The sequence below is a fragment of the Rhamphochromis sp. 'chilingali' genome (assembly GCF_963969265.1).
Source record: "Rhamphochromis sp. 'chilingali' genome assembly, chromosome: 16".
NCBI lineage: Eukaryota > Metazoa > Chordata > Actinopteri > Cichliformes > Cichlidae > Rhamphochromis > Rhamphochromis sp. 'chilingali'.
The window spans coordinates 12654164-12675562 of NC_137943.1; the positions used below are offsets into that span (position 1 = coordinate 12654164).

The window sequence follows — 21399 nt, forward strand, 5'->3', positions numbered from 1 at the left end:
GTGTCCATGTGCGAGTGAGCACGTGTCAGCAGAGAGAAAGCGAGAGGGATGATGGAAAGAGGTATTCATCTCCATCTATCTCTGCAAACCTCCAACTGGATTTAGCAGCAGGCCTCTTCATCATAAACTGCAACGGACTATATTCCAAAGCCGTAGCTGTAAGAGGAGCCCCTCATGGCTTAAGTTTTTTAAGTTAGTGTATGTGTGAGAATGACAAGGAAGGGGAAAAGCAGTGAGTCAGAGATTTTGCATACATATGCATGGTTTTGGATTACCAACCCCACATGCAGATCCACATATAAGTATTAATAACTGTTTGTGACATTACTCAGCACATAACGATTATCACAGGGGACCTCTTTACTGGTGCCGCAAATGTAAACAAATGGTAGCCAGTCACAGCACAAGTAAAAGGTAAAATGTTCTAGCCACAATTATTTTTACAGAAACACAGTTTATTTAAAAAATAAATAATTCTAAATTATTATTGCATACACAATTTAAAAAAAGAAAAAGAAATGATCACATGATTGTGAAAATCCTCTATCCAAAGTCCAAAAATGACTGAATGGGACTTCATGAGATGAGTTAAGGATTGGGGTTGTTTTGACAATGTTCCCATTACGTCAAGTCAGTCCTTTTTTTAGACACTGACTAAAGCTCTTGCTGGAGATTTGAATAAGCAGAGTGGTTAAACTGAGAGAAAACATGGATTGAAACAGAATTCACAGAGACGGTATGATTTATTAAACACGGCGAGGTTACATTTTGATTTGTTGACATCTTTGCTTTAATTTCCACAAGGATCAGAAAGAATTGGACTCATATAATTGATGCAAACACATTAAAGGACAGTTCACTGCGCATGACTGGCATGCTTAGTACACAGCAAAGTGGGACGTATGTTATGTAGCTGAATCTTGACATGTTGTAATGCAAGAACTTTGTTGTTTACGGTATTGGCTGGGCTTCTATCTATGCATGAATCGTCATGTACAATTGGTGTCTTGTGTGCTCTAACTGTTCTGTTGGAGCTGTGAATTAAACCTGCCCTGATTTCAGCTGAATAGACATTCTGCAGAAGACTTGAGAATAAATGAGAAGTATATGTAGTTTTATATTTTAATATATATTGCTTTGACTAAATCAGACATTTAAACAGCTGCAAAATGTTGTAAGGGTCTTTTCGTTATTTCTTGCTGCAATAGGCAGCTCAAGATCATGTGTTGTTGTGAAACACACACACACACACACACACACACACACACACACACACACACACACACACACACACACACACACACACACACACACACACACACAGGCAGATAGAAAGACTTAAAAGATGAAAACAATACCACATCAGCAGATGACTCTGCATTTTTACACGGTTCCCCTTGAGTTTTAAAACAGATTTTACCATTTTGCTAGAAGTCTTGTGTCTCTGAATCAGATTCTTTTTTTGATGTTTGTTCTTTGTAATCCACATTAGTTTCTTAAAACCTCTGGTTGCTTCCAAATGTTATAACCATTGGTTTGTTTTCCAAGGTGACTGGACCTTTTCAGCCCTCAGCTTTGGAACTCTGCCCGAGCAACTCGGCTCGCCAACTCTGCAGGGTCTTTTAAATCACTTCTTAAAGATCACTTTATTGACTTGCTTTTTATTTGACTAAGTCTGCATTCTTTTTCTGTTCCTACCTGTTTGTGCTATAGTCCTCCCCTCATTTAATTCATTTAGATATTTTGTGTGCCCCTTGCTGATTCTTTTAATCTTTTGAGGTCTATATCATTTTTATCTATGACAAAAAAAAATTTCATAATGTTGTATCGTGATTATCAGGATAGCTTTGGGGTTAGGGGTCCTTACACCTCAGTGGGCTCATGAAAACTGGAAAAACAATCTAAATTCTGATGCCTCTTCAATAACTAATTATACTCTGGTAGGTTTAAGGCTTAAAAATGGAAAAATTGAGCCCCAACATGGCGTGTAGAAGTCTAGGCACTATTCGTGATATTTTTGCCTAATTAAAAAAACAAGAGTGTGACATCAGCAAGTTATTCCCCAAGACACCCTGGCACAAGAAAATCCTTGTGGTGATGTTTTGTTTTGGTCTGTTTACTCCATTTATTCACCTACATATTTTATGGTCTTAGTTTCTTTTCATTTCTCTAAAATAAAAAAGGTGCATTTTTGTTTAAGACTCTAGGTCAGAAAAGCTTCTCATACAGCAACACCTTTATTTGCATTGAAAATGCACTGATAAACACAATATATGCCCAACCTTTCCCATGCAGCAGAAAGATAAACGTGGGGATGAAAATTGTGAATATTACACTTGCAACATCAATAAGGTGACCCGGTCATATTTCTGACCTGTTGCCAATTAATCTCATCTTTTTAGCACCACATAATTTTCCAGCCTTTTGTTGCCCCCATTACAACTTTTTGGTGACGTGTTGCTGCCTTTAAAATTTAAAATGAGCTAATATTTTCGTGAAAAAGTAAAATGTTTCTCAGTTTAAACTTTTTATATATTTTCTGTGTTATATTGTAAATAAAATATGTGTTTCTGAGATTTTCAAATGATTTTCTTCTGTTTTTACACAGCACCCCACATTTTTGGATCTGGGTTTGTATATGTTTACCTGATGGCTCCTGTAGCCAAAATTGAGTTGCAACGTTAGTCCCTGTCATCTGCTGTGTAAAACAGCTTTGTTTAACTGAATGTCAAACAACCGTATTTGCTCTGTACAGAGTAAACAGCTCAGCATCCCGCGACTGTAGCTGAAAAAGAGTCAATGAACTTCACAGTATTTTAGTAGCCAATAAAAAAATAATAATAAAATATAACAAAAAACACAAGAGCTTAAAAATAGCCTGCCCTTCTCCTGCAGCTCTCTCCTTGTGCTTCTAACCGCTCCATCAGAAAAATAGCTAGTGTTTACAATTGCTATATATGTGATCAAACTGAGTCAGTGCTGACTTTTTTGTTCTCATGGGAGTCAAACTATTACTTCTTCAACTTCTTTCCTACATACTTGATTTGGTGGAAAAACCTGTTATTGGCCAAAGTCTCCCAATGACAGGCTAGTTTTCCTCAACCCTGAAAACAGATCCTAGAGCACATGAAGGAGTCTAATTCCTTCTCAAACTGCCTGAATCACAATGTGGTAAAAGTCTCTTAGGGATTCTTTTTTTCTTTTTTGTAAAGTGATGCCAAAAATTATGATGACTACAGCAATTTTACATGTGCGTTCCTTCATTGCCATTACGCGTGTGCAAAAGGTAAGACCTAAACTGATCTTTACTGATATAAACTACCTTGATATTTAAATCCATCTGTGACACAGTAGAACTCTCCCATTCAAAGACGCCGTCAGTTAAATAGGAAAGATTGGCACCAGCTAATTAGCATATCGAAGGATCTACCCAACAGATGGCCTTGGATTATATTCAAGGCTTGGCTCAAGTTAGTGTGATGGAAATGTCTGACACAGGAACTGCCTCTCTGCATGCTCATCACTACTAGATACATGTTATAGTCATGAATACTTACCTCAACTCCAGGAAAAGTTTCATCCCTGAATGATGAGCTGATGCTTGATTTTTGGTCTGTACCAAAACTATTCAAAAAGACCACTTTGCTCTGTCTGTAGAAACTTGTGAAAAACTTTTGAGTTACTTTGCATATGTGTAATGAATCACTGATATCCTACCCTAACGTCAGCTATGGGTGAGCAAGCAGCCAGGTACATTACCAGTTTAAATCCTGTAAAGCCTTAAAGCTGGTGACAGGGCCACCAGTGGGCCAATGGTATAGTAGCTGCTGGAAAATACATTAGCTGATAAGACGGAGTACTTTGCGTAATAGTACTAATAGGACTATCCATTGTTTTGAGACCTGATAGCAAAAATCACAGTTTAAACGTGCCTGCTGCTGGAGATGAGACTCATGAAGAAAGTGGCTCTATTGTCTTGGGTCTGGATTTTATTAGAAGTACAGCTAACGTTAGATAGTATTTTGCCACATTCAAAAGCTTTGCTAGAATCAGAGGTGGTTGGGGTGGAGGCTGGGCATACAAAGCACCTGACTCTTACACCAGGCTGATCAAAGTTTTGTTTAAATGCAAGAAATGTCCCACTTATTTTTTTTTAGTAGCATAAAATTAAAAATACCATTGATTGCCCTTATTAGTAGAATTGCTTAAGATTAAGTTACAAGTTTGAATACAACATAAATTGGCAGTGAATATATTAGTAACCAGTATCAGTGTGCTTCGTAATTGCACTGAGAGAAAACAGAATCTGGTTACATTTCCTACATTTGCCTTTGTATTGCATTGAAATATAAAATCATCAGTTCAGGGATGTTTAATGGAATCAGCAGCTGTTAGTCACATCTGTGTGAGCGCACAAGCCGAGCCTGGTCTTAATAGTGAAGCTACAGGATTTACACAGATCCAGGTTTGAGCAAAAGCAGGTGATCACTGATGCAGTACTAGCTCAAATTAAGTCAGTATTTTAAAAAACTATGTAGTTACTGTCACTTTCCTCCGCCCCTAACTGGTTGTATTTCAAACATAACATTGTTGAAGTTAAAGCTGCTAAAGACCTTTTCCTTTGAGCAAGAGCATGGTGTCATACCGCATGAATATATAATCTAAGAGATTCCTACATTTATAATAAGTTTCACTGTGGAGGAAGAGTGTGGAAGTGAAACCGGGGAAACAATAAATGTGACCCGACGTATTTTTTACTTGTTGAGTGAATGAAAAAGACATGAAACTGACAGAAAGAAGGAAGTCTGATACTTCAGGCTCATTAACATGCACATTAACAAGGGTCTGGTCAGGCCCCAAACATCACCTTGTCTAATGTTGGAAGAGAAATACACAGGCTGATGGAGATCCTGCATTGAGTATTGATGAGTGTGACTGGATAGGATGACAGCACAAAGTGAAACCGGAGACCCCTCACAGAATGAGATGGGGAGGGAGGCGGTGGTGGCTCTGGTGGTGTGATTTAGCGTTTTAACATTATCACTTAACAAGACAGGCCTGGCACTCGGTCCCAGTGTAGGCCTAAAGAGAGCAGGTGGTAAGGGAAGGAAGGAGGAGAGACATAGAGGAAGAAAAATTGAGATGTTCAGCAAAGACTTACCCATCTTATTCACAAGAGCACAAGAAAGGAAGACTGATAGACATGGAGGGAAATGGAGGAAGAGGAAAAAGAGAAAAATGGAGGAAGGGTGCATTTCCACTGGAAATTTAATTATGCATGGCAAGGCAGCTGGAGCAAAAGAGCGGAAGAGTAGTGGATGGAGAGGGAAAGAGGAGAGTACCCACCAACGCAGAGGAATGAGGAGGCAGGTTAAGAGCAGGGGGAGTAGGAAGGGTAAAGGAGATAAAATATGAGAAAGTGGTGGCAGGCATGGGGGGTGGAGGTGGTTCTGTCATGCTTAAGGGTGGATGTAGGTGGTGAAAGTTGAAATATACACATGAGAGCCCATTGTGTCGGCTGAGCGGTAGGTGATTACGCATTCAACAATTATCGTGTTCGGTTACTGAAACGAGCATGTGGAAAAAAAAAAATTTCAAAATAAGAGTGATTAGCATTCATATTCAGTATTTGTTCTGCAATTACATTATTATATTATCAAGATCAGCAACGCCACAGTGAAGGGGAAACATAAGCTACACTAACTTTTGTCATTCCATGAGTCATTTCATTGAGTTCATACATCTCACTATACTGCCTGTATGTGAATCTGTTCTCTAAGTCACTCGTTAATCAATCATTTTGACATAAAGAGTTATTTATGGTCCCACAATTCTGTCCATTTGCATGTGCATTTCAATTTGAACACCAAGCCGAGGGTGATTTCACCCAGTGAATCCCAACAGCATGTCACTGGACCTGGATGATCTATTCGTTGGTCAAATGTTGACAAGTGGGCCACAATCAACAGTTTTCACACAACTTCAGAGCTACTGGGACACGCCCACATCAAAGGCAAAACAGTAGTGTACTCCTTTGCTCTCCAGTCATCCTTTAGTTTAATGCTGGACAGCTGCTGTGCTACCGGATGCACTCAACGTTTATTTACAACTGCCAAAAGATCGTAGAGTATGACACACACATGTGAACACACCTCTTGTAAACCTGCCTTAAAGTAGACATGAAACACTTCATGTATAAAAGCCAATTCACACAATTGAGCTTAAAGGTGCTTAAAGTTAAAGTTTTTAAAAGATTTTTAGCACCAGTGCAGAGCATGACAGCATTAGGTTGGTTGGTTGCTTGTAGTCAATAACCTTACATTAGTTTACGTTAGCTAACAAAACCAGTAACTATGGGGAAAATAAAGACACCAAAACTAAAACTGAGTTTAAAGGCATCATTTTTGTGCTGCCCTTGGCTGTAACAATGAGTTTTATGTTAAGAAACCAAGGATGTATTGTCAACTTTCGCACTATGTTTCTTTGGCTGTGGGAATCCCATCAACATGTCTGCAGGAAAAATAAGGTGAGTGTGTGCGATCGACAAAAAAACCAAACAAAAGGGTTTTAGAGACAGAGATGCCACACTTTTTGGAGACCCTTGTTTAACCTTACATCATCTCATTAAATTGATTCCTTCATATTAGAAGTGAGGAAACGCGAAGCACAAATGTAAGTGAAGGATACCATAAGACCCAAATTGGGGGGTTTTGCGTTCTTTATTTTTGCTGCAAACATGCTGAGGGATGTCAGGATCCCTGATCGTGCTTCGATAAGAAAAATAGTTATGTTTGTGATGTGCTTAGTAACCTGTTGTGTTGTAAACTGCTTGGATGTACTTGGGAAAAGAGAAAACGTTTTATTGCAAAAACTAGTGTTGATTGCATCAGATGAATGCACCACTCAGTAAATCCGGCCACAGGAGGAAATCACTTCCTGACTCCAGCTTGTCAGTCACCTGACTCAAACAGTCTTTCCTCCACACAGTGCACACATAAAGCACTTTACTAAACCAAAAATTACAGCTAACAGGTGGATTTTCCTATTTGAGTGCAGCTAGCCAAAAAACAAAGAGCCAATTACTGCTAAAGAGACAGACAGTGAAAGTGGACAGTACATCCTTGGCTTCTAAGGAAAAAACTCATTGCTGCAGCAAGAGGCAGTACAAAAGTGATCCACTTTTGGTTTTAGTGTCCTAATTTTCCACTGAGCAATTTGTTCTGTTACCAGTTAACTAACAAAAATGAACACATGTGGCCATGGAGGTGATTGGAACACACAGTGATTTAAATAGGTGAGTCGTTACATTTGGCAATATAGTGTATAGAAGAAGTGCCAGTGTTACAGACAGTGTTGGGTAGGTTACTTTTAAAATGTATTCCACTACAGATTACAGAATGCATGGCCCAAAATGTAGTCTATAATGTAAAGTTACTCAGTGTGAGTAACGTATTCTGAATACTTTGGATTACTTAATATATTGTCATGCTTTTTACAACTGCATGAATGTACTATTGCTGTGTGATTTTTATTACAATTACTCCCCAACACTGGTTATAGAGGGGGTCAGCGGTACAAGGCCAAGTAGTATGTCACAATAATTTACACAATTTGGTAATGAAAAACTTAAAACACTCACATTGCCAATAAGGTAATGCTGTGCTGTCTCAGTTTAGCTAATTATTATTCACAGTAGTGAACTTCTGCTTCTGCAGCAACCATGGTAGCCAGCATGAATGAGGAGGACACTAAACAGGTGGGTCAATACAGGTCAGACTTTGGGAAACACTCCTGTGTTTGTTTGTTTGTTTGTTAGACGAACTATCAAAGTGCATTACACCCCCCCCCCCCCCCCCCCATTATATACAGGATGTGTAAAATCCGTGTCAACATTTTGCACAATATCGTGTAGTATGTATTTTTTCAAACCAAGCTTGCTTGACTTTTTCCGACTTTGGGATCCAAATAAACCATCAGACCACTGCATCTGGCTACAAGTGCTCTTGTAGCTCAAAACTTGCACCTGTGCAGAATATACCAAAAGTAAAATAATAGCCATTTTACCTCAGACACACAGCTAGACACTGCTCTGGGTCAAATCTGTACGAAAGCAGTCGTGGTACAGCTTCAACTCCTGGATCAAACCATGAGATTCTCACTGCTGCTGCCTTCACGTGAGAATTGGATGAACCCAGAATCTCTGTTTCTTCTCTTTCTTGTTCAGAAACACAGCTCATCATTGCTTGATGCCATTTTCCTTTTTTTACAGTGCTTTCTTTAAGGGCAAATATTCAGCAAAAACTAACCACATTTAGTGTTTATGCACGTCACACGACAAGTTTGGAGCCAAACGGTACTGAATTCTGTGTCGCTTTTTTACAACATGCTGTGTACTGGCCTTCATTCTCATTTATAAAGTAGAAATATAAGCCCTCTTCTTCATGTTCACTTCCCAGGCTCAGGTGAAAACTTCTTTAGTGATGCCTTTAATGCAGGGGGGCAAACCCCGAACAATTAAGCTATCATATTCATTAATGGGTCGACTTAGTAGAAGTGACAAAGAGCCAGCGTTTCAATTTTTTTAAAAGGTACCTCACTGTATTAAGATACTGTACCTGCTGTTGTTCAACTCCTCTGGGCTTAAGTAATGGTCTGACTCTCTCTCACACACACATGCACAGAGGGGGAGAGAGGCAAACAAAGGCCAAAGTGTGTTACACAAAAAACACATGGAACATGCACGCGCACACTCATAACATCTCAGCTTGCCAGGAAGCCCATGTCTCTCAGTCTGTCTTTATCACACATCCTGATAGGCTGGAGAACTGGAAGTTTCACAAGCAGCGTAGCTTTGATTAGGTGAAGCGTACTGAATGGACTGCTCATGTTTTAACAGCCACCTCCCCACCCCCGAGACGGTCTGACGACAATAGTGAAAGGAATTTCAAAAGAGACGAACAGGCGGGAACGGAGCCCCCATGTTTGTGTGTGAGCAGCGGTTTTGTGGAACATTTAATGTGTTTTATTTCACTTAATAGAGTAAGGATCTCAAATAACATTTAGACAGCCTTCCCAGCATTGATTTCTCCACTACATCATTTAACTCCGTTTTACTATTCCATCAAGAACAATCCTCTCCTGCATCTGCACAGCGGCTTCTTTTAAACGTACATCCGTGAGACGGTTGCACATCAGCTAAGTACTCCCACTGTGGAGTGTTTTGTCAAGATTACATCAGCTACAAACAGTCCAGTCACACATGAGCGTACGGAGGGACGAGCCGGAGGGAGTGATGGACGGAGAGAAAGAGGTGCAATGGAGCAATTGGGAGCAGCTGTGAAAGAGCAGCTGGAGTAATCGCTTTTCTGGGCCTGCCCACCGCTGTCTCCCTCTCTCTCTCCCTCTCTCAGTCCCTGATCGTTTTTCTCCTTGTAGCCTTTTTCACTCACTCAGTCACTCACACACACACACCCTGACAAGCATTTTCCATCTTAATCAATTCTCTATTTCTTCATTGCGCTTGGAGACTAATCTCATGTTTTGCTTGTGTCACTACCGTGCCCTGCAATTATGAGGAGGTTACTCCACCTTCTACATTTCAATGTCTGCAAACACGTGGTGTGGACGGACACGCGTGCACACACACGAGACGACTGCTGGGTCTTTGCGCTTCATCCAATTAGCTTCAGCTTCACATGGGAATTGCATCAGATTAGGTGCTACCAGGTGAGAAGCACCCCATCACATTTATGACATTTTGTGAGCACCCCCCTCCCCTCCCCCATCAGGGTGAGCAGAGAGGTGTTATAAAAATAAAAAAAAATCAATATGCAAGTTGCAAGGCTAGAAAACCACATAAATAACTTCTACTGCGCTTATTTGTTCAGCACTGAGGATCTGTGTCATTTTTAGGTGCTGAAACTCTTTTACAAGCTCAGTCTGCTTTCTTTTGATTAGAGTTGTTACAGAAAGTGACTCAAATAAATGTAAAAATCACCTTTTTTAACAAGCTTTTATTTCTTTTGTTTTTGATTTTATCTTTTCAACCACAAATTAGTTTTCTTTAATTTACTCGGTCGTAGGGCAAGAGGTCGGGTGAGAGGATACAGCCTGCACAGGTTCACTAATACAGAAAGATGGATGACCATTCACGCTCATTTTCGGCCACCCTACAGCCAACTTAGAATCAGCAGTTAACGTAACATATGCGTGTCTTTGGACTGTGGGAGGAAGCTGGATTATCCACACAGGTACCAGGAGAACAACTTTCAGACACAAAGGACACAGTCAACCAATTTTTTCTTTGAATATTTTATTTTTAATCTCACACAAAAACAGGTAATTATTGTGCTTATTCATTTGAATTTTGCTTGACTAACATTTTTTGTTTTTAATTAACATTTTACAAAACTACATGCAGTACTCCGAAGTACCCATAGGGGTGCTAGTACACCTAGTTGAGAAATACTGTCCTAGATAAACATAAGGAGTGCTTATTAAAAAATTATAGGTATGGACAGATTTGTTGTTCTTCTTCTTGTTTACCACAAATTATGGGAAGTCTGCTTACACCTGGGAACATTCCAGTAATTCTGATTTGAGTACTTACTGAATATTTATTTATGCATCTATTTTAAAAAGTAGTATACAGCCCACAAACGCCAGACTCTTACACTTACTTACACTTTAGTACTTTGTGGTGTTAGTAACATGACTAATAATTTTTAAAATGTAATCCTTGTAAACAAAAAAAGAAATGTTCACTGACAAAAAATAATTAGAACCTAACTTAACAGAATGACAGACAAGTGTTAAATTAATCAACGGAAAATATCAAAAGGCAAATGTTTCACTTCATTATATGTTAAACGCAAAGCTATTTAGTAACGTCAGTGAGTAGCTTGAGGGGTTACATGTAGCCGGACAGATATCTGCTATTTTCTGTCCCTCTCTGGACTAACTAATAAAAGTAATAAATGACCAAACTTTTACATAATACTATCTTAAATGAAAATGCACACAAAAAAGTAGGTTTTTAATTATTCAGCAGTGGCATTACACTCAGCTGTAAGCGGTAGACTGGAGCCTCACTTTATCTGTGCTGCACTGTGGCACTGAGCTCTGCAGCTGCAGAAAACCTGCCTGCAGTTGCTTTAGCGGCTGCTGCTGCCACACTGCCCTCTACCAGTTCAACTCTATTAGTTCAGCTTCACCACCTCCCAGCGGCCCCAAGGTTGTGACAAAGTGGCAGTTGATGTCTGTGTGTGTGTCTGTGCGTGTGTGTGTGTGTTTGCTGCATGAGCATCTTGTCTTCCACTAGACAGATTAAGGGGCTATTATAACGAGCATATGACGGACTGTATAGGGCGAGAAAGTAATTAAGGGAGCTAAGGTAATAACTGGCTTTGGTTTGGGGGCTGTGGGCAGTGAAAATCTGAGGACATTTAAGTTGCAGAAGAATGAAACTGAAGGATACTGACACTCCTGGCCCAAAGCACTTTACAACAAAATATTAACAAGCACTGCAAAACAAGAATCTCTGTGGCTATATTGCCCTCATAGATAATCACTATTTGTACAGGCTTTTGGAAAATGCAAAGTAAAGCATAAAGTCTGAACTGTTACCTTAATAAGTTTGATAATATTTCCTATTAATAAAGACCCCCCCACCCCCACCCAAGTAATTAAGTAAAAGATACCACAATTAAATTGGCAGAAAAGTTGCTGCTTTCCACTCTAATATAGAAATGTCTAATTTTTTTACTCTGTTGTTGTTTTTTGTTGTTGTTTTTTTTTACAGTGAGTCCACAGTAAAGGACATTTTTTTTATGAATAAATGAAAACTTAATATGTTAAAGTTACAGGAAAGTCTACCAGAACCTGTTCTGTAATTTTACATATTGGTCATTTAGCTTCACTGGTCCAGCTGAATGTGTCCACAATGTAAAATGAGTTGTCTGATTTGAATCATGGCATGCAGTTAAGAAATGGAAGCATCTGCAAAAAAGAGGTTTGAAAACAGGCAAAAAGCATTACAGCCATACTACTTCACTTCTGTTTTTCTCTGGAAAAACTGTGGTTTATTTGCTTTATCTCGTAGTACCAATGCTAAAGATAGGGAAATATAAATCCCAGATGACAGGAGATAAGAGAACACCCAACAACAACGGGCTTCCCATGGGAGCAGTCTGATTGCACAATGCTCTTGAAGCTGTCACTGCTGGTCAGGCCATCTAAATGCTGCTGAGCAGAGGAGAAGACAGACCCATCATTTTGCAGTAGATGGTGGATGCAGCAGATGGAAGGATAACAAAGTTTCACAGTATATGGGATGATGTTAGGAAATGGTTTTCTGCAGATGAACTAGGGATAGGTCTGAAAGATGTCTTATCTTTTTTTAGAACTTTCAGGACCGCGTACACTCTGTTGATGGTGTGTTTATTGGTTTACAGAGTCCTCATGACCGCATAATGATTTCAGATTTGATTAAAGTGAAGCTTTGGAGCTGACCTTAAATAAAGCAAACATTAAATTAGTTTTAAAACTAGCTGGATGCAGAACAACAGTGGAACAGTGAGTGATAAATAAGTTTCTGCAGTGTAAATTGAAGAAAACAGGAGTAGGGGAGGAGTGTTTTTCTCTATCACAGCACAAAGAGCACCAGTTTGTCCGATATCATTACTCATATCTGTTCTGGCTGCATGTGCCTGCTGCTTGCTGCTTTTCGTTTTTTTTTTTTCTTTTTCTTTTTTTAAAAGGTATGTAGATAATTAGAAGTTACAACTTATTGTGTTAAATCTCGTTAGTTTGTTCAGTGTTTGTGTCTGTCATATGATAGAGTGAAATGTTTCCTGTTATCTGTGTCTGGCTCCATGGTGCAGTGGTTTGCACAATTGCTAGAAAGTGAATTATTCCTTTTTTGAGCCCAGGAGGAGACATATGTCCCTTGGGGTTTGTGTAAGGAAGACCATCTGATGTAAAAAAAAAAAAAATCTGCCAAATTAAGTATGCAGAGCTACCTGCCGTGGTGACCCTTTGTGAAGAAGGGAGGAGCTGTAAGAAGCTCTGCCGGTTCAAGACACAGTCTGCATATTTAAAGTATTATGTTACACATGCACTCACCAACCACTTCACTGGTGCACCTTTTCAACCGCTTGTTGACATGAAAGCCTAGTCACCCAGTCACATGACAGCAACTCAGTGCATTTAGGCATGTCGACATGATCGAGACGACAGCTGATTTAAGTGACTAGGTAAATGCTAGAAGGGCTGGTCTGAGTATTTCAGAAACTGTTGGATTTTCGTACACAACCATCTCTAGGGTTTATAGAAGATAGTGTGAAAAAGATCAAAAGAAAAGGCCTCATCAGGCCTCACTCCAATGGAGCATCTTTGAGAGCATTGGGAGATTGACATTGTAGCCTTGCAGCCGTCAAATCTGCAGCAACTGTGTGATGCTATCATGTCAACATGGACTAAAATCTCAGAGGAATGTTTCCAGCACCTCGTTGAATCAATGCCATCAAGAAAAAAAGGCTTTTCTGAAGGGGATCCCACCCAGTAGGTGTACCTAATGAACTGGATGCTGAGCATATTTTAACATATTACTGGACTTACAGTTTACAACTTGCAATGCAAAACAAGCAATTTGTTTTAACCCTCACCAGCTCTGCTATCATATAACTGTGTAAGACTGCATAAGGAACAGACTAAATTTCTCTACCCTCCATTAAGATTGGATTAGTAGGAAGTATTCTGGCTTTTGAAAGAATACCCTCAAAAACACAGAATTATCAGCAAAGTTAAGATTGGAATAATTGGAATTTGATGGGAAAACCTGAGTTATTGAGATATTATTAGCAGCATTCAGAAAAGTTCCCAAAAGCACTAATATTAGCATTGTTATTAGCACAGACATATGCAGAAGATCCATTAAAATAAAATCTGAGATCTTTGAGAACAGGATCAATCATTCACACCATTTCCACGATCTGGAGGAGAGCAGAGCAGATCTATGCCATAAAAGGGGGAATATGACAATCTCGGAGTAAACCTCATCTTCAGGTTTGCCGTGTGAATCAAGACGCACAGCCTGTCACAGAGGATTTCTTTGACACAACGTCTGACAGCTTATGTTGCGTAAAAGCACGGCTTGGAGCTCTAACAATAAAGGACTCACAAAAACAGACATGTCAGTCATTGTCCTGACTTCTGCTCCCCTCTGCACACCCACGTGTGCTCGCTGGTCACAAACCTGCACAAACCACATGCACATTGGTAAAAAAAACAAAAAAAACCAACACGCTTTAAAAAACAAGCACAGCCACGGACTTCAAATGGGTTTCCCGGTCTCGTACGCCCACACAGATTATGCAGAGCACATAGACATATGCAAACACCGACACATGAAAACATGAAACCTCTACACACACACACATTCACAAAGTATGGCATCCTTAGCCTTGACACTTTTACTGTTGGAAACAAGAGCACTGAGAGCCATTTCATTTACATGCAAATTGACACCCACAAGTCCACACACACACGCGCACACTCTTGCCTGACGTGTATGTGTGTGCGTTTGTGTGCTCATGTGTGAGCCGTGTAGCTGCTCTGCTGGCACTCAGCAAAGGTGCTATTCTGCCCTGCTGCTTTACCCGCTCACTGAAACTAGACACAAAGAGATAGAAAGGCAGAAGGAGAGATAAAGGCTCTGATTTCATTTTCCATATTTGGTTTAGCAGCTTCTCAGTTGACAAAACAGGCATGGAGAGAAGCCCACCAGAGGGGCCCCCCTGCAGCCGTGCGTTTGTCATCTCATGTTGGCACTGCATAAGGACGGGTTCAGGCCTAGAAGTGTCCTCTGATCACATTTTCCCTCTTGTCACAAGGAGATAAAGGATCACTCGAGGTGATTGAGCATTTTACGATAATGAGCTGCGAGAGGCTGATCATCGCAGCAGGAAATGTGGCTGAAATACACGAGAAAAGAATGGGATGGATACAAAAACAAAAACGCGACACCCTTAACCTGACAGAATTAACCAGCTCATGCACAGAGCGATGGATGGGTGTCAGGTGGGAGATAGCAGTGTAGCACCTCGCATAAAATCTGATATCTGTCACTCTCTGCTGGTTAGCATGAGACACTGCATCAAACCTTTCATGAAATCGTTTTATTTTAGTTCACATGTGTTCTTCTTAAATTGAATTAGGAATAATTTTACTTCATAATTTCCATGACCTACTGTGGGGCAACTATAAAACTGCGACTATGCTTTTCTCCCCGTCTTTGCAGGACAGCAAATATTAGTAATATTGTACAAGCTGAATTATGCTTGTACACTTCTTTTATGCAAGTTATGGTGACTAACAGCAATGAATCTGTGGGTGTAGGAGAATGTTTTTTGGAATTATCTTATAATTAGCATAAAATTATATGTGAGTGAATGGGGGGAAAAGATGAAGGGTGACTGTAGTGTTTGTTTGGTAGTTTTTGTCCTTTCATACCCTTTTTATATACATATGGTGCTGTGCAAAGGTCTTGAGCCATCCCTTATTTCTTTATAATTTGATTGGAAAATGCACAATAGGTGTTTGTATAGTTCTAACAAGCTTCAATGTGAGAATTGACATTTATTCTTCAACACAATCTCTCTTAGTTCTCTAATCTGACATTCAATGCTCTTCTTTGGATGTCGAGTGGCTTTTTTTCTGTTCTCTGTATTTATAAATAATGTTGAGGTGCGTGCTCTGGGGAGGCCAGTCCATGACTGATAGCGATCCACTGTGTGTTTTTCTATGCAGGGATTCTTTCACTGCATTGGCAGTGTGTTTGGGGTTATAGTCATACTGAAAAATAAAATTGTTGTCATATGATGGGTCTGCATGACAGATCAAAATCTGACCGCAACTCAAGTTTGATGAGATCCCAGATTCCACTAACTGAAATGCAGCTCCAAAACACTGCAGACAGCAGACACTGTGTTTATCCTGGCCTCTTCCATATTTATTGTTGAAGATTTGAACCCACAATTTCTAATTTAACTTCATTATTCTGTCTCTGATAAGGCTTCGGTGAACAGTCGATGATCAACTGAAGGGTGGGGATACATGGGTCCTGTGTCAGGTCTTTGCTGGATTTTTTTTTCTGCTTCTTAAGGACATCACTTTCCCCAGCTGCACCAAGGCCGATCAGCAAGCACTCCAGCGGGTGGTGAAGGAAGCTGGCAGAATTATTGGAACAAGTCTGCCAGAGATCAGTAATATCTTCCCCACTCGCTGTCTGAGGAGGGTGCACAGTATCCTGCGGGACCAACATCACCCTGCGCGCCACCTTTTCCATCTGCTGCCCTCAGGGAGAAGGTACAGGTCTATACAGGCCAGAACATCCAGACTGGCCAACAGCCTGTATCCACAGGCTGTGAGGCTCCTGAACTCTCTGCCCCCCTCTCACGGACAATAACCATATCCAACTTCTTAATAGCAATGAACTGGTCTGCATTGGTGCATCATATCTTTATTCTCTTCCCCCTCCTGCCCCCCCCCCCCCCCCCCCCCCCCTCTTTCTTAAATAGACAACTATCATATCTGATATCATATCTCACAGTACAATAATATTGAATGGGTTGCATTGTTGTATTTTGTCATGTTTCTCAGGTCTTTGTCTGAATTTCTACGAACATTATTGCTAAGGATTGTCTTATTGCATTGGAGTCACACTGGGTTAAATATGTACACTTGGGTTTTAAGGGGTATTTATTATTTTCTTCTTTTTTTGGGTTGTATGGAAGCCCCAAACGCAATTTCATTGTTCTTGACAATGACAATAAATAAATACTACTACTACTACTACTACTTTCAGATACTAATCATATTCTGCAGATAGTTTTTCATGCCTATCACACTGCACACCACACTGAAATATGCAAAGTTTTCACCTAATAGCTCTTCAGGAATCACCTCGTTGGTACAAAAATGCTACTTTATCTTATGTTATGTTTCATAGAATCAACAAAGAAACCCTAAAAATAACATTTCAAATGGTCAGGTACAATGACTGGACTAAAAATGATTTTTTTTTTTAAAGTCTTTCAAAAAATCTGGAGAACTATTGCTTGAGTCTGGTCAATTCTAAGAAAAATATAAAGAAATGATGGGTGGCTCAAGACTTTTGCACATTACTCTAAGCATGGGCCATCATACTACTAATACTGTAGTATGATGGCTGACAAATCTTGAATGCATGCCATCAGTTTGAACCCAAAATTTCTAATTTAATTTCCTTATTGTTTGATGGATTAAGCCAATTGTTACAGGCATTATTAGTGTGCTGTATTCTCTGATTATCTGCAGTTAAAACCTTTCTAACAATATAATCTGCTAACAAGTTGATCTAATTTTAGCATTCATCTTTGCGCGCTTTGTCTGATAACACAGCAAATAAAACCAATTACGCAAAAACAAATCGTACGTACAGCACAATCCATTCTTCCCTCAATTAAAACAAATTAACCAATCAGTCACTGTAGGCTGATTTCATTTGCTATTAGGAGTCATTCGGCGCAGGCTGCAGTATAGAGTGGCAGCTAATCAGCGGCACATTTGATTATCTGTTGAGAGAATTATACACTCCTCGGTGTGAGGCACAGGCCGGGTTACAAAGATTATTTCTGTTAAATAGCTCAATGGCTAGGCCAATAGCCTCAATCCGATTTAGCTCCTTTGGCACCAGTAAACTGCGCTCACAACAAAACTTACATGGATCTTAATATATACCAGTATGCATATACAGCAGAAAAACAGCTCAAGTGTTAAAATGGTTCTCTGGCATCTGAAGTTTTTTGTATGCTTTGCATTTGTTTACTTATCATAATTGTCTAAGATTTGGGTCAGTTGATGCAGATTAGTGTATAGGACACAAGCAGTAACTGAAACCTTCACTTCATTGGGAGTAATATTTATTGTCATCTTTGTTAGGTCTGAGAAAATAAGGGTTTGATTCTGGGACTTTTGTGATTTCTTATGGACTGACTGTCCAGTAATATCGGTTCAGTTAATATACTATATTTACATTGATAAAAACAATAAATCAAATAACAAAATCCTGTGTGCACTCCAGTTTTATCTTTGATACTGTTAAATGTCATAGATAAATATCACCAAGTACATTCAGGATCACTAAAAGAAAACCCAGCAAAACTCTGAAGATAATCACTTAACTCGTTCTGATATGCCACCGGCTTCATTTAGCAAAACTGTATCAGCTCCTTCATGCTACATCCTTTCTCACAGCAAATATCAGATATTTTTCCAGCGGTTCGCCTGATCCGTGATGACAGAAGGTGAGGAGCCAAGGAGACGGCGTCCTTTTCTCCATCTGCCCTCGAAGCCGTGCGTACAGTCCCTGAAGTCAGGTACTCTTCTGTGGAGGAGATCTGCTCCCCTGTGCAGAGGCAACACATCTGGGATTTAGAGAGATCACTGTAAACGTGCAGCTTCATCCCCAAAAAATCTTGCAAACTTTTGATGTCAAGAAGCAAGAGTACGTCTTTCCCTGTTTACCTTTCATATATGTCATGAAAACACAAATAAAAGATTGTTTAAGTACTTACAGAGAGGAGCGTATTGATTCTTTTCCAGTCCTAAATCCAGGATGCTTCTCCTGGCCCGGGAGCTGCCGCAGGATGAGACGGCCAGACGTATCAGCTCTCGTCCACATATCTTGATCCTCTCCTGTGCATGTGCCACACACACTGCAGCCACTAGCACCGCCACGAGAGACACCAAACACCTAGCAGCCGGCATTGTATGATGTGTTACTGCTCCTCAGTTGGTTGGCAAAGGCAGAAAATGAGTGACCTGAGGAATTTGAGGGGGTTTATATAGGGAGTGTATGTAGTGGCCACAGGTTGTTCAAAAGTTGCATTCAGCCTTGGTGAGGGAAAAGCATGTCCTGATCAAAAGCTCAGCATGAAAGTGATGTGGAATCTCAAGGCTGAAACTCTCAGTGAGATAAAAAATCTGCTCTGGCACTGATCTTGTTTTTCAGGGTGGAAGTAACAAGTCACTACTTCTGCAGTTACTGTTGTTAAGCTGCTTTTCTTTCTTTTCTTTTCTTTTTTTAATGAGTATTATTATTGTGTTATTATCATTATGAGTATTATTTTGGCTCGGGAGAAAGAGCAAGTCCTTTCCCAGTCTGAAGGTTGGTGGTTACTTACACATAGAAAGAAGTGCATCCATATATACATACGCTGACTTTTATATTTGAACCTCTGACCATGTTTTTTATGGGCATCCGCCACTGTCCACTTTCGGTGTATTTAAACAAAGACTCAGCGCTTATATTTGATTAGCTTTTCTGCTTTTAGTCAACTTTCCTGTTGTTTGTTTATATTGCATTGTGCAGAATCTAATCTGGGTTTGGTGCTGACTTGTGGTTAAAATATTTTCCTTGACTATGAGTCCCTTTAGCATCTTATCTTAACACATCATGAAGGATGGGATCTAATCGGAAGAGAGTGTGACCGGAAAAAGGAGATGTCAAGGATTATGACGCAACTGTTCACACACATGGTCACCCTGTGGCTATACTGTAGTTGCTTAATCATACCAGAGGTGACTGCTTCATATCTCCAGCACAGATGAACAATATGAAAGGTGACACTTTAACATCTAAAATGCACTTCTGGCTATGATTAGCATTTTAACCTCTAAGGATGATATCACTGGTAGGCAGTGGCCTGTTTGTTATTCTCAGCTGCTGTGCTCAGCGCAAAGCACCTTGATTATTTCTTCTTTTTTTTGCCTTCACAGATTCTTGCCCTTTATTTCTTGCTGAGGTTGATGCTGTGTGTTAACATTTTCAACCATTTAGCCCAGAACACACAGATGTCAGTCAGTTTGCAGATGTCAAATAAGCTGAGTATGTTTACCTCATCATGGCACTGCCTACTGCACCAAAGTGGAATCAAAGCTTTACTGCAACCTATGATAACTCATTGTTTTCTCTTTTGCCGATCTATCATATGCCATATATAAATATATATATATATATATATATATATATGTGTGTGTGTGTGTGTGTGTGTATATAGCTATATAGATATAGATATATATAGATATAGATAGATAGATAGATAGATAGATAGATAGATAGATAGATAGATAGATAGATAGATAGATAGATATATCTATATAGATATATATATCTATCTATATAGATATATATAGATATATATCTATATAGATATATATAGATAGATAGATAGATAGATAGATAGATAGATAGATAGATAGATAGATAGATAGATAGATAGATAGATAGATAGATAGATAGATAGATAGATAGATAGATAGATAGATAGATAGATAGATAGATAGATAGATAGATAGATAGATAGATAGATAGATAGATACACACACACATGAGGATCACTTTTGCCTTCACCCTCACATTTTTTCTAACTCCTAACTCAGCCCTTGGTATTTCTCAAGCTTCTCAGATTCCTTCTTGATGTTCATCCATTGCTTCCTCTTCTTGTCAACTACTATGTGTTAGCCTTCTAAATTTTCTGATTTCTCTCCTTCTGGCTGAGTCATGTGATACAGCCATACTCTTGAGGTGTAATTGATGCTGACGGCACAGTAAAACCAACAGTACCTATATCCTGTAATAGCTTCATTCCTCAGAAAGATAAGACAGGTGTCCACTAATAAATACGGACTTTAAGGTTCTTTTACATTAACTAATTTTGCATAAGCGAGGTCTGCTGAAAGACAGTAATTTTTAATGACAAATAAATGGACTTTCTCATTTTTGTTTTTGAGTTTTAAATGGGGATACGTAGATACGTTTATTGTAATGAAGTAATTGTGATGTGACCTTCTTCTTTTACCTTAATCTTCAAAATTGAAACTTGCTCCAACTGTTGTTTCTTTCAGGCAATATCATAAAAATGTAACCATCCAGTCTGATAAAAATCGCCTAAAAATTTGTTGACTTTGTACACAAATGACGTTTTATAAGCTTTCTCCCCTGAAAGCTACACTTCCACCTCTGTCGCAAAATTCTATCTTAACTGAGTCACGTGTTTCTCCCTTACTGTAAACTGAACCACAACACTTGCAAACTACCCTGTTTAACCTGCACTTACTTTCCAGTATAAACTTTGGTTATTATCATTTAATTCATTTTTTAAAAACATTTCAGAACATGAAATTGCTAACTTCAGCCACACATCATTCACAGAAACAGTGTCTGATTAAAAAAAATCTTAAATTAATGATATAACATGCAATCTTTAAATTTCCAAATGAAATCATGTCAGTCGCCATAGAAACCTTCCTTTTGTTCTTCAGCTCTGAGAGTAAAATTAATACACATTAACATGTTTT

The 21399-nt window shown here is 39.3% G+C and overlaps 1 protein-coding gene across 1 annotated transcript; it reads right to left on the reverse strand.

The window, feature by feature from the left end:
* Positions 1–17811: 17811 nt before the first annotated feature.
* On the reverse strand, positions 17812–18856 carry insl3 (insulin-like 3 (Leydig cell)). Its single transcript, XM_080861329.1, has 2 exons — positions 18615–18856; positions 17812–18445 (listed from the first exon to the last, which is right to left on the reverse strand). Exons 1-2 carry the CDS (start codon positions 18805–18807, stop codon positions 18249–18251), a joined length of 390 nt encoding a protein of 129 aa, XP_080717455.1. The 5' UTR covers positions 18808–18856; the 3' UTR covers positions 17812–18248.
* Positions 18857–21399: the final 2543 nt, after the last annotated feature.